General features: G+C 32.4%; 1 protein-coding gene and 1 long non-coding RNA gene across 4 annotated transcripts; one reads left to right on the top strand and one right to left on the bottom strand.

Moving 5' to 3' along the window:
• Positions 1-1003: 1003 nt before the first annotated feature.
• LOC124919533 lies at positions 1004-20032 on the bottom strand. The gene is made up of 4 exons (XR_007097582.1): positions 20022-20032; positions 11942-11947; positions 6138-6141; positions 1004-1085 (listed from the first exon to the last, which is right to left on the bottom strand). It is a non-coding gene; the product is annotated as an uncharacterized LOC124919533 (long non-coding RNA).
• Positions 5881-18977, top strand: LOC124919531 (cellulose synthase A catalytic subunit 3 [UDP-forming]-like). 3 transcript variants are annotated; one of them, XM_047459788.1, is made up of 15 exons: positions 5881-5957; positions 6193-6250; positions 6359-6554; positions 7560-7777; positions 7863-7935; positions 8324-8525; positions 8689-8955; positions 9327-9672; positions 9978-10115; positions 10782-10907; positions 10983-11195; positions 11543-11795; positions 11876-12078; positions 17870-18220; positions 18292-18977. In XM_047459788.1, exons 2-15 carry the CDS (start codon positions 6224-6226, stop codon positions 18874-18876), a joined length of 3198 nt encoding a protein of 1065 aa, XP_047315744.1. In that variant the 5' UTR covers positions 5881-5957; positions 6193-6223; the 3' UTR covers positions 18877-18977. The 3 variants fall into 3 exon arrangements, with proteins under 3 accessions (XP_047315744.1, XP_047315745.1, XP_047315746.1); XM_047459789.1 differs by having other exon boundaries at positions 18350-18480; XM_047459790.1 differs by having other exon boundaries at positions 18297-18320.
• Positions 20033-22088: the final 2056 nt, after the last annotated feature.

The raw sequence follows: 22088 nt of genomic DNA, 5'->3' as shown, positions 1-22088 counted from the left end.
CAACTGATTTATTTTATCTTTTATCTTTCGAGACTTTGACTGAATAACTTAAATGTTATTTTTTTAGTGTGATATCGGGTAACTAATTTATTTTGTTTTTTATACTTTGGGATTTTGACTGAAAAACTTAAAAATAAAAATTTATGAAGATCCTAACATTAAAAGGCGAAATTAAGATTTAAAATTTATTTAAGTTAAAGCCTTTATTTAAAATAAATGAAATAGTTAGTATAATTACAGTTTGGATCTAAATAATAGATAGAGAAAATTGATAAAATTTAATGTCACGGATTAACGGGATATCGGGTTATAGCCCAATTGACATAATATTTAGATTCGTTTTTACTACGGTTATTATCTAGGAAGCATGGGTGCTTCGTTTCTGTAGCACCCATAATATTTAAAATTTATTTAAGTTAAAGCCTTTATTTAAAATGAATGAAATAGTTAGTATAATTACAGTTTGGATCTAAATAATAGATAGAGAAAATTGATAAAATTTAATGTCACGGATTAATGGGATATCGGGTTATAGCCCAATTGACATAATATTTAGATTCGTTTTTACTACGGTTATTACCTAGGAAGCATGGGTGCTTCGTTTCTGTAGCGCACTGCGCACCGGGTATTTCGGGAGTGCGGCTGGGAGTGCGTACGGGGTGCGCCACGTGGTGTATCCCAGAATCGAATGTGAGGGATGCGGGAAGTGCGAGAATGACATATTCAGTAAATATGAGTTCCAAAATATTAAAAAAAACCCAAATTAAAAAACCTCCCAAATATTAAATATGACTATGAACCCCCAGCCCCCAAATTAAAAAACATAATCTCTACGGTGCTTCTCTCTCGGCTGCCTGTCTTCCATTACCATTCTTCCACTATCAGGTTAGTTCTTCTTCTTCTTCTGTGTGTGAGAGAGAGAGATTATAGCAGATGTAATCAATGACTTCCTCTAACTTAGCTTCAAGCACGACAGCCACTCCAAGCCAACAAAATTCAGTAGATAAGGACCCGCTGTGGAAACATGTGACAAAATTAGTGAAAATGAAAGAGAGAGGTGGAAATACGAAAATTAAATGCAACTTCTTAAGATCATTTTTGTCATCTTTGAGCTTTAATTTAATTTATTTACTTGTTTTTGTTTAGGTATTATAGTGACACATGACTTAGTGCCGCTCCGAATCGTATTCCTCCTCATCTTGATATTAAGCTATCAGAAGAAAGAAATAAGTGCCTCAAACGATACTTTCCATCAAGTGAAGCAAGAACAGCGGTAAATATTGAATTTGCTCGCTTTTCGGGGCAAATGGATATTTTTGGTTGTCCCGATTCCGTGGAAGAAAGATGCATGAACCACAAATGTGGTGGATTGTTCGTGGAGCTTCAGCACCAAATCTCCAAAAAATAGCTTTGAAACTATTATGCCAACCTTGTTCTTCTTCTTGTTGTGAGCGAAATTGGAGCACATATTCCTTTATTCACTCAATTCGAAGGAATAAGATACTACCAAAACGAGCGGAAGATTTAGTTTTTGTGCACAACAATTTTAGGCTTCTTTCAAAAACGAATGAACATTACAAGCAAGGGCAATCAAGATTGTGGGATGTAGGAGGTGATCGATTTGATCCGCTTGATAGTGCCGAAGAATTTGAAATATCTAGTATTTCACTAGATGAGCCGGAGTTTGAAGCAATGTTTTTACAAGATGATTAAGACTGTTGACAATATGGAAGTCAGATTGTAACTTTGTGTACTTATAATTTATATAATTATATAATTATATTTTATATGACATATCCCCGCACTCAAATCCTTGTTTTTTAAATTTTGCCGAATTGGCGTATCCCCGCACTACGCACCCGCACTCACGCACCCGTATCCGTGCTTCCTAGGTTATTACTTTCACTCCTATTTAAGATTTTTTTAAAATGTGAATTGAAATGTGACATTTGATATTTTAAAAACTATTTTTGTCACTTAATTTTATTGACTTCTATAAAAAAAAATTTATTTAGCAAAAATCACATTTTTTTCATATTTTATTGGAAGTTCTAAAAAAATATTAAATTTATCAAAAGAAATAATGTATGACTATAACAAAATATTAATTTTCAAAAATCTCAATATATTAGAATTTATACAATAATAGTGTTATTAAGTGAATCAAATAAATTTGAACAAGTCAGTGAATCACTTTCAATCTTCAAATAATCTTAAAAATAGAGTTTAAAACTAAAAAGTTGAAAATCATTGTATAGAGATGGATGGTAGATTGGATGAATGTGTATAAAGTAGATAACATTGAATAAAACAATGACTATAATGAATGGAATCTCAAACAAATATTCATTTAACAAATTCTATTATTATAATGTAAGACTTTTCAAATGTAAGATATTTTAAAAATTAAATCTTGAAAACCACATCTAACTTTAGATAAGAAAGTCACTTAGACTTAGAAAAGTTAACTCAATATTAATAGTCTAAAACACGACGACAATAAATTTATGTCGGTTAAGTTAGTTATTTAAAAAGAAATACACCAATGTCGCGACAATACATAATTAAACAATAAATAAATAAATAAGACTTAACACAATCTCAAATACTTTTGAGTCACACACATTAGATTAGGTAACACTCTCCTATAGATTCTTTTTTTAATAATAAGTTAGCCTCTTCCACCTCTTCTATAGTTTAAAATTACATATTTTTTCCTGTTAAATAAAATTAATAATTTATGACTTCCACTTCGTTTAAACGATGACACTTAAATTACATAATTTATGTTTGAATATTAATATTTATAAAATTATATTTGTGAGAAAAAACAAATCATGCTTCATGAATCATTATTTAATTTGTGATATAACTTGTAACACAAATTTTGAAACTTTACACTTTTTACCACACCAAAATATTATCTCTCATAAAATTTGAAATCTTAATCCAACCTCAATTTTATTATCAAATAAATTATAACCCTATTTAACCACATTTCTCATATCAGATATAAAAAAAACTTTAATAAGTTAATTTTTAATAAAAAATACATTTATTCAAATAGGCTTAATAATTTTTTCATTTTGTTTATATTTATTTAACTATTTATAGTTTTTAAATATTTAGTTAAATATAATAGAGACTCGTAACTCTTTAAAAAAAAAAGCTCTATATAGAGTATATGTTTCTTAACATAAATATTCAAAGAAGAATTTGTTTTTAAAACTATAAGATTTATAAAAAAGATGAGAGAATGAGAAGTGTAAAATCACACCCTCAAAATAGTATTGGAGGCTTATCTTTATGCATTTGTTCTTTCCGAGAAAGGTTGATTTTTGTTGAGAAGGTGGGGTTACGGTTTGATTGGTGGACGAACAACCTCATGACGCAAAATATCATGAGAGGGTTGAGGGGAGTCAAAGGGTCACACCGATCATCAGTCTTCAATCGACTTTCTCAACCCCTTCTAAGGGCGCCTCACGCGTCCGGGTCTGGGCTAGAAAGTGGTCGATCCTCGGCTAGACTTTGTTTCTAGAATCAAAGAAGGTTGAGGTCTCTAGTTGGTACACAACTTATGCAACAAACTCGACCTAGAGTGGTGCAACCAGAACCTCGTGCGGTCGAAGCTCAGACATTTGTAGTAGTGGTAAACGTCGGGAAGCGGGTTGTTTAGGTAGACTAGACGAAGGCGCTTCATGTTAGATTCCATTTTTTTAATTTTAAACGTTGAGGCGCACCTTGGAGTTGTAACTATCTCGAAAATAATTAAAGAACAAGGAAAAAAGAGTGATTGATGTATACTTTATCCAATTAAAGTTATTACACTGGCTCTTCAAATATCGGTTTGAAATCAAGGGCGTCTCAGGCTCGGACCTAATTATGATGTCTTTTGGTATGACTTCAATTTTCGTGGAAGATATGTTGTTTATAGAACGAATTTAAAACAATATTTATAATGTTGATAAGTATATATTAGACCCTTAGTCGATGAATGAATCTGACGACTCATGATGTTCGGTTGATTAATATCGAGAATCCAACAACATCATAAAACCTCCATTTAAATAGGGAGGATAAATGCATTCAATTATTTAGAATATCAATGAATATATGTGGAATCACGATCTTCTTAGTCGGGTCGATAATGATCATAAGGGATTTATTGAGCTCGATGAGAACACCCATTTATTGTAATAGATCGATTGAGTTAGAATGGTGGTACATCACTCTAATTCACATATTTGTTACACGAAATCCATCTTTGTTGATAACGGAACACATGTGTATAAGATGATGGTATGTCCTGAACATCATATTGTCGTGTCTCCTTTAGGATTAAACACATCGAATCTGCATTTGTTGGAGCAACCGACTTCGTTTATTCGTTTAGGCAAACGAGAGAGTAAGTGATAACCTCATTTTACGTTGATCAGATCCAAATGACTAATTTTGCGGATGTTAAAAGGCTAGCTATTGAGATGACAAATTTAGAGATATTTGATATTGACATGAGGATTGTCGTGCAAACTAAGGAGGGATTAAAATGAACAAACTAATTTTTGTAAGGCTGAGATCGAGTATCTGTCTTCACAACCCTCACGTTGGGATGTCACCACAGATATCGAAGAAGGGAATGCGGACAAGTGATTGTTAAGGACCAAGAAGAGTCCCCATTTTATTTTGTTGAGTTTGATCTCACTGTAACTTCAGACAACTCTTCTCTAGTCGCGAGATCGTAAAAAATGTTACAGGTGGTGGAGTATAACAAGCTGATGTCATCAACCCTTCATCCTATTTTGGATTTGTTATCCGAACAAGAAACAATTGATCAGGCAGAAAAAAGATGTTGGTCATCTGTTAAAGTAATAATCCAAGTCATTCCGTATACTAAAGTTTGGCCCAATGTCCGCGATATTCCACTCATTTCGTATACTTTCCACCCAAACCTTTTGCCGTTGAACAACTACCAATGTTGTTAGCTGAATAAGTTAAATAATTTATCGCATGGTTATATTCAAGAGCATGTCTTGAAGCCGAGAAATTATTATTCTTTTTCTCCAATTAAACATTATTGTTTGGAACATTTATGAAGTCAATTATGGTATGAAGAGGCGACATTAAGTCACTATTGGGAACCTTTGATTGTGACATATATTGTTTTCGGAAACTAAAATTTTAAAGATGACTTAGTGGATTGTAAGGGATCTATATAATTGACAATTGTGTGGCTATGAGGCTCATCATTCTATAGGAATTTTTGTGTCTTTATGAAAAAATTACTTTATGATAAGTCGTTGTGATATATGTCATAAGGAGGTGAAATGAACGACTCATTTTCTTTTTGCATTGTCAAATGTGTCTAGTATCGAGTCTCTTATGAAGTATGACTATGTTTCACCCGTTGATGTCGAATGTTTGGATACATGCTATTAAATTTAGACGGAGTCAACTAATATGACAATAATACATATTTAGGTTACCATCCCGATTATTTTCTAATAAATTATTAAGTTAAAGAGAAATTGTTAAATCTTCGATAATCGTAATTGTTTATAAAGCGTTTTTAGTAAAATAGGATAGTAATCAAACTCTTACGGCCGCTTTCGTCTCGTCGGAGCGGTTTTCTTTACTATACAGTTATGAGTTTTGACAACTACTTATATTTGAAAGAAAAAAATGGCATGTATGTAGAGAGTGAGCTAGATAAAGTCGACTGTGAATCTCGTTCTTCCTCTGCATCAGTCAACATTTCTTCATTCCAGGTCCCATTAGAGAAGATCTTCGGTTTCACGTGGTATAATTCTTCCACCTGGCCTCTCTTACATTCTCTATCTTCTTGCTGTTTCTTCAATGGCGGAAAATCTGTTTGTTGTTTCACAGGCATTATCGTTCTTGAAATTTGATTTGGAAGGACTATTATGCCGCGGAGATTACTATTACCGCCATATTTTCAGGTATTCTTTGCGTCTGTTTGTCGTATTGTGATTATTCCGCTTTGGTGTTGCTCTGCCTGAGATAGTTGGGAGAAGATGACTGTTTGTTCTATACTTGTACAGTGATTAACTAGATGTCTTGCTCCGTTTAGGAAGTTCATTTCATGAGTGTCAATTATTGTGAGACGAAATTGAAAGTACCTGTCTGCAAACGAAGCTTATCCTTTCATCGTTTTGATATTAATTCATTTTTTAGGTCTCTGAGGGATTTGTATAAAGATTTTGAAATGATGAAGTCGGAAGGAGAGACTGGGGTAAGGATTGATATGGTTTATGATTTCTGGCTGTTTTTTTTGTCATTCACGTGAGAATTAGTCCATGGTTGATCAAGCTAGTAAATTGTAACTTTTTTTTTTATCCAGGGTAAGCCCTTGAAGAATTTGGGTGGTCTTATCTGCCAGATCTGTGGCGAGAAAGTTGGCCATGCTGTGAACGGCGAACCATTTGTTGCGTGCGATGTCTGTGCATTTCCAGTTTGCAGACCATGCTATGAGTATGAGAGGAAAGATGGAAATCAGTCGTGTCCTCAGTGCAAGACTGCTTACAAGAGGCACACAGGTTTATAGGGACTTATTTAGATGTTGTTTTTGCTATATCTATCAAAAGCTTTTATGTGTAGGGTTGATATTTCTATATACACATGCAATTCACATGGCATTTATGTAAAAGCTATTCACAACCATTGCACAAAATGCATCTAATTAGAACTTTTTGGGGATTTTCGCGATCATTTGTGTTTGTGATAAGTTATTCCGACACTTTAGCTCCTTAGTTCTACACATCTGGTCATCAGTAGTAAACTAATGAGGATATATTTTTTTATTGAGAATAATATATTTAACTTGCATAATAAAGTTCATTTATATGTTTATAGGATATATGCCTCCAACATAAGATAATAAATCCTAATCAAATCCTAGTCACATTGTGTAGAATTTTGAACTTAGGTTCTGTTTGGTTCAAGCAGGGATAGAAGAAAAGAACAGAACAAAAAGCTAAGTTTATGGGACCATTGTAGCCGTCCACCAATAGCTCCAACAACCATTGGCAGAGGCAGGAGCATAAGATAACCGAATACATACCTAAAGCTCTGATGCCATGTTGGATTGATTGACTATTGAAACCCTCTGCCAGTGGCTACTACGGCCATTGGCAGAGGCAATGGAAGACAATCGAATAAAGACCTAAAGCTCAGATACCATGTAGAATTTTGTAGGGAAGAAGATTTTTAAAGAGACATTAACTCTAAGTGGTTGGAGATGTGTGTCTTCCCATTAGTAACTCATATATACTTATCTAGGAAGTTGTTCTTTATTTAACTAGCTTCTGTTATATTTGTCTATAAACTGTAGCATCTTTGTAAAAGCTAATCAATCAAAATATATGTAGAAAATCTTATTCCCTACAAAATTCTACACATTGGAGTTTTTTTCAATGATACCATATTAATATTATGAGATATAATTATAATATCTTAATATAATAAACTATCTAATATTCCAACATCTTCTGTCATTCATTGTTTTGAAACTTGTTACTGATAATTGTTGAATTGGTTAACAGGAAGCCCAGCTATTCATGGTGATAGAGAAGAGGAGGCCATTTTAAATGCTGGGACTCGTGACTTTATCTATTCAGAAAATCAGCACGATAAGAAGAAAGTTGCACAACGTATGTTGGGCTGGCATGCTTCCTATGGACGAGGGAGAGCCGTTGCATCTCCAAATTATGACAAAGAAGTTTCCCATAACCACATTCCTTTGCTAATTAATGGACATGAGGTGGACCACATAAAATGATGTCATTTATATTCACTGAGCTAGGCATAGAATTGGTAGGAGGCTTACTTTAATTATTCTGTTGAAGGTATCTGGAAAATTATCTGCTGCATCACCTGAACGAATGTCCGTGGCATCTCCTGGACCTTCTGGAGGAAAATGTATATCTTCCCTCACTTTTACTGCATACATCAATGAGTTTGCATATCTTTCTTGTGATTTTGCCTCCTCTCAGTCTGTAAAGATGTACATAAGGATTTCTCTTCATTAGTTTGAACTTCGAATTTCTGAGACACTTAGGCCTTGTTTGATGAAGGGTCATTTGGATTTAATACAAATAACCCTTTATCACATCATCATTCAAATCTCTACTAAAATCCAAATTATCCTCACTTAATTCTAATAACATTTTAAATATTAAATGCAAAAGATATTTTAGTCCTTTAATTCATATAATCAACTTTTCATCCAACAAATTGTTATTTTCTTCTTTCCAGAAATCAGTTTATTTAAAACAAACTTACATTAAACAAGCTCTTAATTTTGCAGCAAATATTAGAGTTGTAGATTCTGTTAGGGAATTTGGATCCTCTGGATTGAGCAATGTGGCTTGGAAAGAGAGGGTTGATGGGTGGAAGGCGAAGCAGGATAAAAGTGCCGGTGTTGCCCCAGAAACTAGCCGCGCGGCTTCTGAGAGGGGTATTGGAGACATTGATGCTTGCACGGATGTGCCTGTGAATGACTCTTTGTTGTAAGTCATAATGATATTTACTAGCATTGTGCAGATATATGCTTCCTGTATTGTGTTTCATCATAATTGTCTTCTTAAAAACATGTTTTCCATATAAGATGTGGTGCTTAATGACGATGGAGAGGCTACAGGCCCTAATGCTCCGTATCCTTTTGCTTTGTAGAAATGACGAAACTAGGCAGCCTCTTTCAAGGAAGTTTTCTATTCCATCATCCAGGATAAACCCATATAGAATGGTTATTGTTCTACGGCTTGTTATTCTCTGCATTTTCTTGCACTACCGGATAACCAATCCTGTGCCTAATGCATATGCACTTTGGTTGGTATCTGTGATTTGTGAGATATGGTTTGCAATATCCTGGATATTGGATCAGTTCCCTAAGTGGCTTCCGGTGAACAGAGAAACATATCTCGACAGGCTTTCAGTCAGGTAAGTTGACCTCCCCTGTTCATGTAGTGTCCAATCAACTACTTATCTTGTTGTGACTTGACCATGATGTCTTGGGCCTTGTTTGATCTAGGGTTATTTGAAAAAGTTATTTCAAATAACTTTGTTTGATGCAAGTTATTGAAAATTAGGTTATTTGGAGTTTGACTTAGGTTATTGAAATCAAGTTATTTTGGGGTTTATAATTTGAATGGTGTTATTGATGAGTGTCGATTAGATAGTGTTATATGAAAATAATCTCAAATAACCTTCGTCAACAAGGTCTTGGTACACGTTCAATAAAAAAAGATTTCTCAGGGTGCTCCTTTTTCCCCTCAAATTTCTTGCCTAACTCAAACAGTTCATTCTCATAGATTTGATCGAGAAGGCGAGCCATCACAACTAGCTGCTGTTGACATTTTTGTCAGTACTGTCGACCCTCTAAAGGAACCTCCTCTTGTCACAGCCAATACTGTATTGTCCATTCTTTCTGTCGATTATCCAGTGGACAAGGTTGCGTGCTATGTCTCTGACGATGGAGCTGCTATGTTGACATTTGAAGCTTTGTCTGAAACATCAGAGTTTGCAAGGAGGTGGGTTCCTTTCAGCAAGAAGTATAGCATTGAGCCACGTGCTCCTGAATGGTACTTTGCTCAAAAGAATGACTACTTGAAGGATAAAGTTCATCCATCATTTGTCAAAGACCGAAGAGCAATGAAGGTGGATAACCTGTTTTAATGAAAGGTTATTTAGATTTAATCCAAATAACCCCATTTCCCATCCTCAATTAAATCACCAACTAAAATACTAAACTGCATCCACTTTAATTTTTTTTATAACATTTTAACCCAAATTACTCAAAATAATCCACTTTTTCATCAACAAAGTTTCTTTTCCAAAATAAATCATATTATTTAAAAAGAAAATACCTACATCAAACAAGTTAGTACATCAACACTTTTTCAACAATGGACGTGCTCTCTTAAATGCAAATACACTCCCTTTTTTGTCATGTTGTCTCACAGAGAGAATATGAAGAGTTCAAGATTCGCATCAATGCACTTGTAGCAAAGGCCCAGAAGGTTCCAGAGCGAGGATGGATTATGCAAGATGGTACACCTTGGCCTGGAAATAATACTAGGGATCACCCAGGAATGATTCAGGTCTTCATCATGAGAATCTAATTTTTTTTTTAAATTCTTAACTGGTTTATTATCAAGCTCATTCACTTATGAATAACAAAAGAGCTCCATAACACCCTTCCACCAACCAACATAGGAGGGGGAGAGAACAAAGTCGGCTTATAAGTACATTCTCATTCCTTCAACATAATCTGATTTTTTCTATTATATTGTTTTAAAGGTCATCATTGAAAGTTTAGTCCTGGTGTTCTTTAGTTACTATCTCATTGTTCATTTCTTATTGTCTTGATTTGGAAACACTCTTGGATATGGATATGGGTGTGAAACGTCCATTAATTTATGGATATATCCATTTACGTTTGGTACGAAAGGTGTAGCTGGCTTGATACTCCGATTATCCACCGTCCAATTAACATGAAATTTGGACAGTTTGTAGATCTATTCAAGACAAATGTTCTTAGCCCTCACCAAGTTCAATCATACGCCTCCAGCCAGAAGAGCAACTATATCACCGGGGCCTCTTTTAGGTGTATGTGGATTTAGGCTGGACTAAGTTTAGATACACTCATTTTCCAAATGTGATCTCATCTGCAATCCATACATAGAATAGAATCCGGCCAAAATGGTGTTTCCAAATCAAGTGGATCATTACCACCTTACACATGAGAAATCCCTATTCTTTTGCAGGATTTCTTGGGTCAAAGTGGGGGGCTTGACAGTGATGGCAATGGGTTACCACAATTGGTGTATGTTTCTCGTGAGAAACGCTCTGGCTTCCAGCATCACAAGAAAGCTGGTGCTATGAATGCACTTGTTAGTATCTTGTAAATCTAGGCTGATATTTTCTTTCATGTTGGACTAATATAGGTCGGTTTAAAATCTTTGCAGGTTCGAGTATCAGCTGTCCTTTCTAATGGCCCCTTCCTGCTTAATCTGGATTGTGATCATTATATAAACAATAGCCAGGCAATCAGAGAAGCTATGTGTTTTATGATGGATCCAAACCTTGAGAGATATGTCTGCTATGTACAGTTTCCGCAAAGATTTGATGGGATTGATAGAAATGATCGATATGCCAATCGCAACACTGTTTTCTTTGATGTAAGTAAAATAATTACTTGCTAGTTGTTGCAATCAATAAAATGTTGTGCCCCCCAAGAAATACTTTGTATCCGGATCTGGATGAGAAATTTGGGCGAAACCCCATTTGGAAACACTTCTGTTTCTATTTCTTTATCTAGAAAAATTTATTGATATAGAAACGTTTAGAAACAAATTTAATCTGAGCAGAGACATAATTTTATTTTGTTTATGTATTTGGAACTGTTTCCAGATCAAAAACAAATGTATTTTCAAATGAAGCCTTGAAAGGCTCAAGAGCCTGAAGTGAAGAGAAATGAGGAAACCCTTTACAGTTCTCTAATATATTTGTTTCACATTCTTATCAGATTAATCTGAGAGGTTTAGATGGAATTCAAGGCCCTGTGTATGTGGGAACAGGATGCGTCTTCAACAGGACAGCGTTGTATGGCTATGAGCCTCCTCACAAACCATACAAGAAATCGGGGTTGTTCTCATCTTGCTTTGGATTAAAGAAGATAAATTCCAAATATAATAAGAAGGGTTCAAACTATAAGTCGTCTAGCAGGCGCATGGATCCTACAGTTCCAATTTTCAACCTAGAGGATATAGGAGTTGAAGGTAATTTGTAGTTACTTCAGAAATTCTATGGGAGTTTATTTATCACTGATCTTTGAGTCTATCCAATTTGAAAAATGTAGGGGCTGGATTTGACTATGAGAAGAGATTACTTATGTCAGATACGATTCTCGAGCAAAGATTTGGACAATCTGCTCTATTTGTTACATCTACACTTATGGAGAATGGTGGTGCTCCTCATTCTGCAACACCGGAGACTCTTCTTAAGGAAGCTATTCATGTTATCAGCTGTGGGTATGAGGACAAAACGGATTGGGGAAGTGAGGTACATTCCTCTTCCTTTTTCAATTTTCTCATATTTTGAAATTGGAAATAATTCAAATCCTATTTTGATAATAGAAAAATAATTCCATTTGTGTCAAAGAATGGGATTGGGAAAATTGAGCCTATTTGAATCTATGTTTTTTAAAGAAAAATCTTAGAGCTTGTTTATTATCAATCACATAATTCAAATGATCAAACTAAAATACCTTCTTAAAATATTTATTCTTTATATATTTATACTCCATATTTTCTACTCAAATAACCCATGCCTTGTTTGATGAAGGGTTATTTGCCCTTATTTCATCATCAATCGAATCATCAAATATAATACTAAATTTTAATTGCTTAATTTCTAATAAGATTTTAAAATATTAAATACTAATGACATTTAAAAAGGCTACACTTAAAAAGTTCATGTTTTTCATAACCTACATCATACGGCTGGTTATTTTCAAATAACCCCATATCAAACAAGGCCTTAAGTGATACCTCAATCCCAATGAAAAATCGGCAAATTTGTAATGGTGCTGGATTTTTTTTATCGTTTTTGTAAAAAAAATTGTAGTTGGCTGAAATCACTTCATATCCTATTTTTCATTTACAAACTGTAACATGTATATTATAGGATATAGAATTAGTGAGGAGCTGAGGCATAGAGAAGGGAGAAGACCTATATTGATAGGGAGAGAATGCAGGCTTCTAAACCATTAATTTCATACTTATAACCTAGGGGATACGTTCTCTTATATAGGATCTGGTTTAATAACTTACTGCCACATCACTAACAGCTATATAATGTTATGCTAACATCTAGGGTGTTTTATCCTCTACTCCCAGTCCATAGGTCTTTTTGTACATCCTCTTGATCTACTTGTGATAGAAACATGTATTATGTTTGGTAAAAGAGTGTAAGTTGGGCCGCAAACTATATTATTTTCTAAATCACGGGAGAAAGTAATCCAGAATACAGTGTTTAATCCAAACATGATTTGAGCTGATTTTTTGTCCAACTTTACCAAAGGGCCAAATGTATAGTTTGAATTCTATTGGAACTTTAATTCCAATTTCACAGTTACTCTCAAACAAATAATGGAATTGAACCCCATTTTTAGTACAATTTCATCTGCCTCGAACCAAAAATTTAGTTTACTGAAGAAATTGATAATTAAGTGTGTATTGAGAAACCAACAAATGTTGTATTATATTATTGTGGTGATTTACAATGTACATTTATCATAATATTTATTTACATTATCTTCTATTTATAATTATTGAATGAGATAATTATAATAATTAAGATAAAGTCAGATAAGTAACTTATCTTCTTACTTGGTAACATTCTTTTAATTAACATATATTTAGAAGATTTCATCGATGACCGGATATGTATTCCATATATCCATATAACTTAGAATTTCAATGAATCCGCTGTTTGATACATTCCTTATTTTAGATTAGTTGACTTTAATTCTTCACTCCCCCTAAGTTGGGTAGAATAAATTGTGCATCCCAACTTGCTTCTTAATTCGTCAAAGTTTGGGCTTGGGAGAGTTTTGGTAAGAATATCTGCAATTTGATTAGGAGATGGTACATACGGACTCAACGCGTTCTCAATGTGTTTATGCTTGATTATCAAATAGCAACATGATAGACTTTTCAATGATGATTCCCAGTTCCTTCATGTTAGAACATGTCTTGTCCTAATGCAAGAGCCCTATATTCGGCCTCAACTCTATTTCTGCGACAACAAATTGTTTCTTATTTCTCTAAGTGACAAGATTTCTCCGTACGAATGTACAATAGCCATAAGTAGATGGTCTTTTGCCTGTTGGTGATGTCAACAATCCAATCATCATTAGAGTAGACGTGGATAGATCTAACAACATTTCGATTAAAGTGAGGTCCATTTCCTGGTGTAGATTTAAGATATCTCAAAATTCTAAAAATTGCATTCATATGATCTTCAGATGGGCAATTCATATATTGACTAACCACATTAATCGCAAATCTGATATATGGTCTTGTGTGAGACAAATAGAGGAGTCGTCTGTTACTAGAGATTGTTAGGGTTAGGTTTCCTAACCTTAAAATAAGCTGGCGGGTAGACGTAACTCATGTCAACAATTCTATTTTTAATTATGCACGATAAATAGTTATTAATAAGGCAGTTAGCCAAAATATAGAATAATTAATTGATTGAGATTAAATAATTATTAATATAGAAATAAATAATTATTAATAAGGCAGTTCTCAAAAATATGGGAATGGATGAGAAATTGTTTATGGCAGCTGATGAGTATATAAAAAAGAGATCCTGATATGCAAGAGACTAGACATTTTTTCAGAAACCTTCTAAGGTCAACTTCTCTTTCTATCTTCTATCTCCTATCTTTCTTTTCCTTAATAGTTAATTTCTTACCCACTCACCTAATACTCTCAATTGCATATTGCAATTCTCACTCTCCATTCTATTCTATTCTCCACTTTAAATCAAGGTATCTCTCACTTTATAACTAGGTTATCAGTTAGAAGATATCTCTCACTTTATAACTAGGTTATCAGTTTAAATCTACTTCGAACTATATCATCGTTCTACAAGACATATCTTTCCTTGTTTGTAAGGTCATTCTTGTACTATATCATCGTTCTACAAGACATATCTTTCCTTGTTTGTAAGGTCATTCTTGCTTGTTCCAAGTTTGTGCAAGGGGTTAGGTGTGAGCTTATGCTGCATGGATACGAATACGAGTATTGTATATGATACGGATACGGCGATACAATAAATTTGAAAATATAGGATATGATACGTTATGAATACACAAATTATTAAAAATTATAAAATATTATATATAATATAATAAATATTTATATAAATTTAATATTGAAATAAAGAAACATATAAACGAATGTTCATCCTTCAAAAATTGAGAGATTGAGAAGTTAGGCAAGAGAAGAGAGAAGTAAAAATATAATTTTAGAAATGAAAGGCATTAGTAAATTTTAGGTAGTAAGAATAAATTGGAGGCATAAGAAAAAAGAGGAAATATTAGGTTATGGATTAATTTGTTTTACAAATATAAGTCCCTCAAAATTTTATTTATTTTTATTTTGATCCTAAATGTTTTTTTTATTTTTAAAAATTCCCTCATTCAAACCGTATCCAAACTGTATCGAATTGGTCAACTCTACAAAAAGTCAACGATACATATTTTGTCGTATCCGTATCGGATACTCCAGAAAAAAATAAATTTGGAGTATCGGTCGGTGATACTTAGGTGTGAGCAGGTTTGCACTCAAGCATGCCGGTTTCTCTTGATAATTTCAACGTGTATATTCGTTGTGATAAAGATATTCCTTGTTTGGATTGAGTTAGTTCCACGTCGAGAAAGAATTTTAGAAGACCAAGATCCTTTGTGTCAAATTCATTCATAACGAGCTTTTTAAGTTTCTTCGTCGTTGATCATGATATCATCAACATAGATAATTAGAATAGTGAGTTTCGTTTCCTGTGAAGTTTTTACAAACATAGTGTGATCAACTTGACACTGTGAGTAGCTGGGCTTGAACCATATGAATTTTTCGAGCCGAGATTGTTTGACCCGTATAGAGATTTGTTAAGTTGGCATACTTCACTAGGTTGACATCAATTCCTGGTGATATTTCGATATATATTTATTTTCCAAATTTCCATTAAGGAAGACTATCTTCACATCAAGTAAGTTGTCAATCTCTATTGGCAACAACCACAGATAAAAAATTCTGATGGTGTTCAACTTTTGAGAAAACCTTTTGCAACAAGATAAACTTTGAATTTTTCAACAGTTTCGTTTGCTTTGTTTTTTATTTTGAAGATCCGATGGACTTTTTATCTTTAGGAAGATTGAATATGGACTATGTGCGGTTTTTCATAAGAGCCTACATTTCTTTATTGACAGCTTTCGTCCATTTAGGGTGTTTAAGAGTCTATGAATATAATTCTTTTTCAAAATCAATAATACATGCAAAATACTTTTACCTTTGTATGAGACAAAGTTAGATATATGATGAATGGTGCATGATTAGACTCCTTTCTCCTTTCTTAAAAGCAATTGGAATGTGAATAGTATCATCCAAAATAATTTCACAGTTTGGTGCCATAGCTGATGGAATTTCTGTTGGACTTGGATCCATTTGAATTTATGAGTAGGCGTTGAATGTGTTCTTCGTCATGTGTAAACACAAAGTTCATTTTCAACCGGTAGACGGTGATTGAGAAGAAATAAATTCAGATGTGATAGTGATTGAGAAGATGAATGAATTGAGGAGGTTGAGTTTAGGGAATGCTGTGAGGTTCATGATGAATGCCATGATATTTTCAAAGAATGAGATGTCGAATATATTATAAAATCTTTTTGATTTGCGCAATATCATTTGTACCTTTTCTGAAATAGAGAAATAACCAAGGAAATGCACTTGATAGATCTACTTTCAAGTTTGTTACGAATTAGGCCTTGGGTGTGAACAAATGAGGTGCAGTCAGATTTTTTGAATGAGATGCTTTTGGAAGATGACATTTTAACCGGACTTTGGAAATTAAGGACCTGTGATGGAGGTGATTGATTAGGTAAGTGACAGGAAACAACGTCACCACCAATAAATTTTTGGAGCATTAGATTAGATGAGAATAGGAAAGAACGAGTTACTTCAAGAAGGTGTCTGTTTTTGCGTTCAAGCTACTTCATTCTGTTGAGGAGTGTTACTGCAAAAAATAAGATTAAGATGAATAATTCCTTTGGAATTGACAAAGTCTCCAAGGTCGGAGACAGAATATTTTTGTGTTATCCGTTTTGAATGAGTGAGACTTTTGGAATTGATTTTGAATCATTGTTAAAATATTTGGCCAATTATCGATTCTTTTTTCATCAAGTACATTCATGTGAGACGTGTGTGGTCGTGTTTGCACGGAGAGGTCCCCAAAAGTAGCTTTGAATTAGTGGACAAGTGTATTTTGCAAATTGAAATGCATCACATTAAAATGAATTCTGAGTAGATTCATTTATGAACAGGTGTGAACATTTTGGCCAAATAAGGAAAGTTTGGATGTCCATTTGCTTGCGAAAGTTGTTTTATCTAGGACCTCTTGCCTGCGACTTCAGAGTCTTTTGGTTCGAAAGAAACCAGAGCTCCTAGCTCGGGATAAACGAGAACTGCCGGCTAATCGTATGCCAGTGAATCAGAATTGCACCCGTAACCATGAATAAAGCGAATTGGTAACCTTCCTTTTTCGACATAATTCAGCATTTATGACGAGTTATTTTAATTCAAAGTTACGATGATCACCATTGCACTCAATGAGAGTTTAAAGTGGGAGATTGAGTTTACTTAAACTTGCAATCGTACCGGCAGACCTCTGAGGCTCTGCCGAAGAGAATTACTATGGCTCCTATTATCTTTTGCAATGGATTTTGGCAGGCTAATTTTAGATCTTGTTCATGTTTACATGCAGAAAGATCAAACAATAATTTTAGATCCTGTTCATGTTTATCATAGAAATTTTTTATATTTTAAAGAATATGATATAAATGATGTCTCGTAGGGATTCCCCAAAACGGGAAGGGACGGTAGTAAAAAATTTCTCAAAATAAAACGGGACGAATATGATAATTGCACTGAGCCGATCCATTACCATCCCTAAATTTATGAGATTAGTTGACTTTAAATCAACGATAAACTTGCCACAGAATAGGTTTTTTCTTGAAACTAACTTACTTTATTGAGGAGCTCTAATATATTATTTGAACCTAATTTTACAGATTGGATGGATTTATGGTTCAGTGACAGAAGATATTCTGACCGGATTTAAGATGCATGCTCGTGGTTGGCGATCAATTTACTGCATGCCAAAGAGACCAGCTTTTAAAGGTTCTGCTCCCATCAATCTTTCTGATCGTCTAAACCAAGTCCTCCGATGGGCTTTAGGATCCATTGAAATTCTATTCAGTCGGCATTGTCCAATTTGGTATGGATATGGTGGAAGGCTAAAATGGCTGGAGAGATTTGCATATATTAACACCACCATATATCCTATCACTTCTATACCATTAGTTTTGTATTGTACATTGCCAGCCGTTTGTCTCCTCACTGGAAAATTCATCATTCCACAGGTTAGTTATTTTAAACTCCCATCTCTTTGGCAAGGATGAAATGAATTATTGTCCTTCACTTCCATGTGCAGATCAGTAACATAGCGATTATATGGTTCATGTCCCTTTTCCTCTCCATTTTCGCAACAGGCATACTAGAAATGAGATGGAGTGGAGTAGGAATCGACGAATGGTGGAGAAACGAACAGTTTTGGGTCATCGGAGGTGTCTCCGCCCATCTTTTCGCTGTAGTCCAAGGTCTACTCAAAGTCCTAACTGGAATCGACACCAACTTCACAGTCACCTCCAAGGCTACTGACGAAGGCGGTGACTTTGCCGAGCTATACATCTTAAAATGGACCAGTCTACTCATCCCTCCGACCACTCTCCTCATCATAAACATTGTTGGAGTTGTTGCAGGAATCTCGTACGCAATGAACAGCGGTTACCAGTCTTGGGGACCGCTGTTCGGGAAAATGTTCTTTGCATTTTGGGTGATTGTTCATTTGTTTCCTTTCTTCAAGGGTTTGATGGGTAGACAGAATCGCACGCCTACTATTATTGTGCTGTGGTCGGTTCTGTTGGCTTCGATTTTCTCTTTGTTGTGGATTAGGATTGATCCTTTTATTACGAGAGTGACAGGACCCGATATGGAGATGTGCGGGATTAACTGTTGAGATTGATTCGATTATAATTGAAAATAGGATATAGATTGTAAGGTGGGATTTTATAGTTGATATAGACTAATCTGTTTGAATTGTATGTAGTATATAGTAAGTAATTCTAGTTGTCCTTTAAAGTCCTAATATTGTGACCTAACATAAAAAATCATAATAATAATTTGAAGCGTGTATATTTTAATCTGTACAAAAATATAGATTCCACAAAATCCCATAAAATCTATTTCACTATTAAAATTATTCATCCTAGTAATTTACAAAAGATTGAACTTATAATTCTAAAGTTTTAAGTTCAATTATCATTAAAAGTACCATAATTAGAATATATTATAAGAACTTTATATTATTTTAGTAGCATCTCACATAGACCAGTCAAAATTCATACAAATTGACCTATAAAATTTAAAATGCCACAAAATTGTGATACATAACCATTTGCATAAAAATAGGCAGCAAACTCTAAAAAACATTTAAAATTGCAACAATTGTATTTCTAAAATAAAATAGCAGAATTTGTTTATTTGCTGAAGTTTCGGTGATAGACGCTGACGTGACAACATGATATCACAGTATAAAGTTTGATCTATTGAATTCCTCACAGATGAAAATATTTCTGACAGTAAGAAAAAATATTACAGTTTAGGAGGAGATTGAGGAAAATAATGTGGCTGAAAGATGAAGGTCAAACACAAAAAGAAATGCTATCAAAAGCGCAAAGTGACACAAAATTCACCTTTGGTGACAAGAAAAAATCATGATTGTTAAAAACAATGAGTGAATCTAAGCATAAGTTCTCATCATATATATATACATAAATGAAAAAGAAAGATGAGATGATACCATCGACATCTGACATAATGAGTTCATCTGTTATTTTAAATCTAGAGAATAAAATATTATTGTCTAGTAAAGAAAAATCGATAAAAACTAGTTTATTATGAATTTGATGATAAAAAAGTACTCAGAAAAATTATCAAACTAGATTTATGGTCTGTAAAGGTCTAAATTAGTATAATTTCATATTTGATTGTAATAATATTTAGTTGATATAAACTATACAATGAAGGGAGAATTGGAATCGCCAGAGTTATCACCATTGAAACATTCAAAGAATCGTTAATATTATTAGTGAAAGATAACACGAATTTACGAGTAACGTCTCTAACTAGAATTTTAAAAGAATCATCAAAGTTCTCGGAGCTAGAGTTTACAAACTCACATGGAGCTGCCACGTCATGTGGTTACGCTAGTGTCCGTCACAAAAAATTTGTCCGAAAGTAAACACATGTATTTTTTTGGTTATTTTTTAAATACGGGATAAAATGTCTATTTTCTAAACTATAATTTTTTTTTTTTATTAAGGAGAACTAATTACATCTCGATTCCATTCAAAACACTTTCGATTTAAAACAAAAATAATGTCTTTATCCCATTTTTTTATTGACAATCAAAGTTGTATTATCACAAATATTGTAATTGTGCACCAAACAAGTTACCAAGAACTGTTAAAACCTTTTAAAATAAAAATAAAGAGGGAAAACTATTACGGAACAATATTGTTATATCTTAGGTATGATCTCAAATTATAAATACATTTAAAAATTAAATGTGAATATATTTTATATGCATATACATAATTAATTATAAACTTATATTATATAAGTCAAAATAAAACCTATTCCCAAATTGACTTTATTTTTCGTTCAACTTTTCAAATAACTTATTTCCAAACTAACATATTATGCTGTTCAAACTCAGTTTATTTTTTTTAACATATTTATTTACATTTAAACTTATTCTTAAATATGTATATTTAAATTATTATTTTTATTAAAATATATACATTATTATTTTTATAAATTTGATTATTTATATTTTGAAATATATATATATATATTTAAATTATTAACTTTTACAAATTTGTTTATTTATATTTTGATATATATATTTTTTTTATAAATTTGATTATTTATATTTTGATATATATATATATATATTTAAATTATAATTTTTATAAATTTAATTATTTATATTTTGATATATAATTTAAATTATAATTTTTATAAATTTAATTATTTATATTTTAATATATATATTTACATTTCAATTATTATTTATATAATATAATAAATACTTACTTTACCATTTATATAATATAATAATTCATAAAAAAAAATTAGTACAATCATATTGACGATTTTGCTTAAAATAAAATATTGTTGGGTACATCTAGTATCACATTTTTTTTTGCCACACCTGCCACAAATTATGATTTTTCATGACTTATCCATCTTAGTTCAAATACACTAGTTTTGATCTTGTTAATTTTTTTTTCTTAATTTTTTTTGAGCATATTTGAAATCATTAATCTTTAAATTTTATGTTAAGTTTTTTCGTTAGTTTATATTTGTGTCTTATATTTTTATTCTCAAATTCTTAATTTCCTTATGTTTTGGTGACAATTTGAACTATCATTATTTTTTAAAATATTTATATGATTCTCATTTATATAATAATGGATCAAACATTTAAAAAAATAAAAGGTTATATAAAATAATAATTGAAATATATATATATATATATATATTAAAATATAAATAATCAAATTTATAAAAATAATAATTTAAAATATATATCAAAATATAAATAATCAAATTTATAAAAATAATAATTTAAATATATATATAAAAATATAAATAATCAAATTTAAATATTTTAATAAAAATAATAATTTAAATATATATATATTTAATAAGTTTAAATTTTAATAAAATAAATAATTAAAAAATTTTTAAAAAATAAAAAATAATTTTAAATAGTAAAGTAAATTAGTTGGGAATAAATAAACAAAATAGGTTACTTTAGAAAGTGAAACAACAAACAAGGTCGGAAATGATTCTCGAAATAGTGTCTTAATAGATTTATAATAAAAAAGTTCTATCCTAATATAGTCTTGATATAGTTAAAATAGATCGATATATCCGATAGGTCTTATACTAAACTGAACATGTTTAATACGATAATCATGATTTTATGCTTAAATATATATATATTATATATAATAATAATAATGATAATAATAATAATATTTAATTTGAATTTGTTTGGTTTGTCGGGTTGAGAGCTATAGTTATTTTTGATATAAATGAGACATAAATGGATACTTGAGTCGGATCGTGAGTTGACCCGCACATAAACTTAAAACGGTT

The sequence above is a fragment of the Impatiens glandulifera genome, chromosome 1 (genome assembly GCF_907164915.1).
Source record: "Impatiens glandulifera chromosome 1, dImpGla2.1, whole genome shotgun sequence".
Classification (NCBI taxonomy): Eukaryota; Viridiplantae; Streptophyta; class Magnoliopsida; order Ericales; family Balsaminaceae; genus Impatiens; species Impatiens glandulifera.
This window is presented reverse-complemented; position numbering and strand designations above follow the sequence as displayed.

Coding starts and splice junctions, on each gene's coding strand:
- LOC124919531 (XM_047459788.1), top strand. CDS start 6,224: ATGATGAAGTCGGAAGGAGAGACTGGG. Junction 6,251..6,358: donor AGTCGGAAGGAGAGACTGGG/GTAAGGATTGAT, acceptor TTTTTTATCCAG/GGTAAGCCCTTGAAGAATTT. Junction 7,778..7,862: donor TGCTAATTAATGGACATGAG/GTGGACCACATA, acceptor ATTCTGTTGAAG/GTATCTGGAAAATTATCTGC.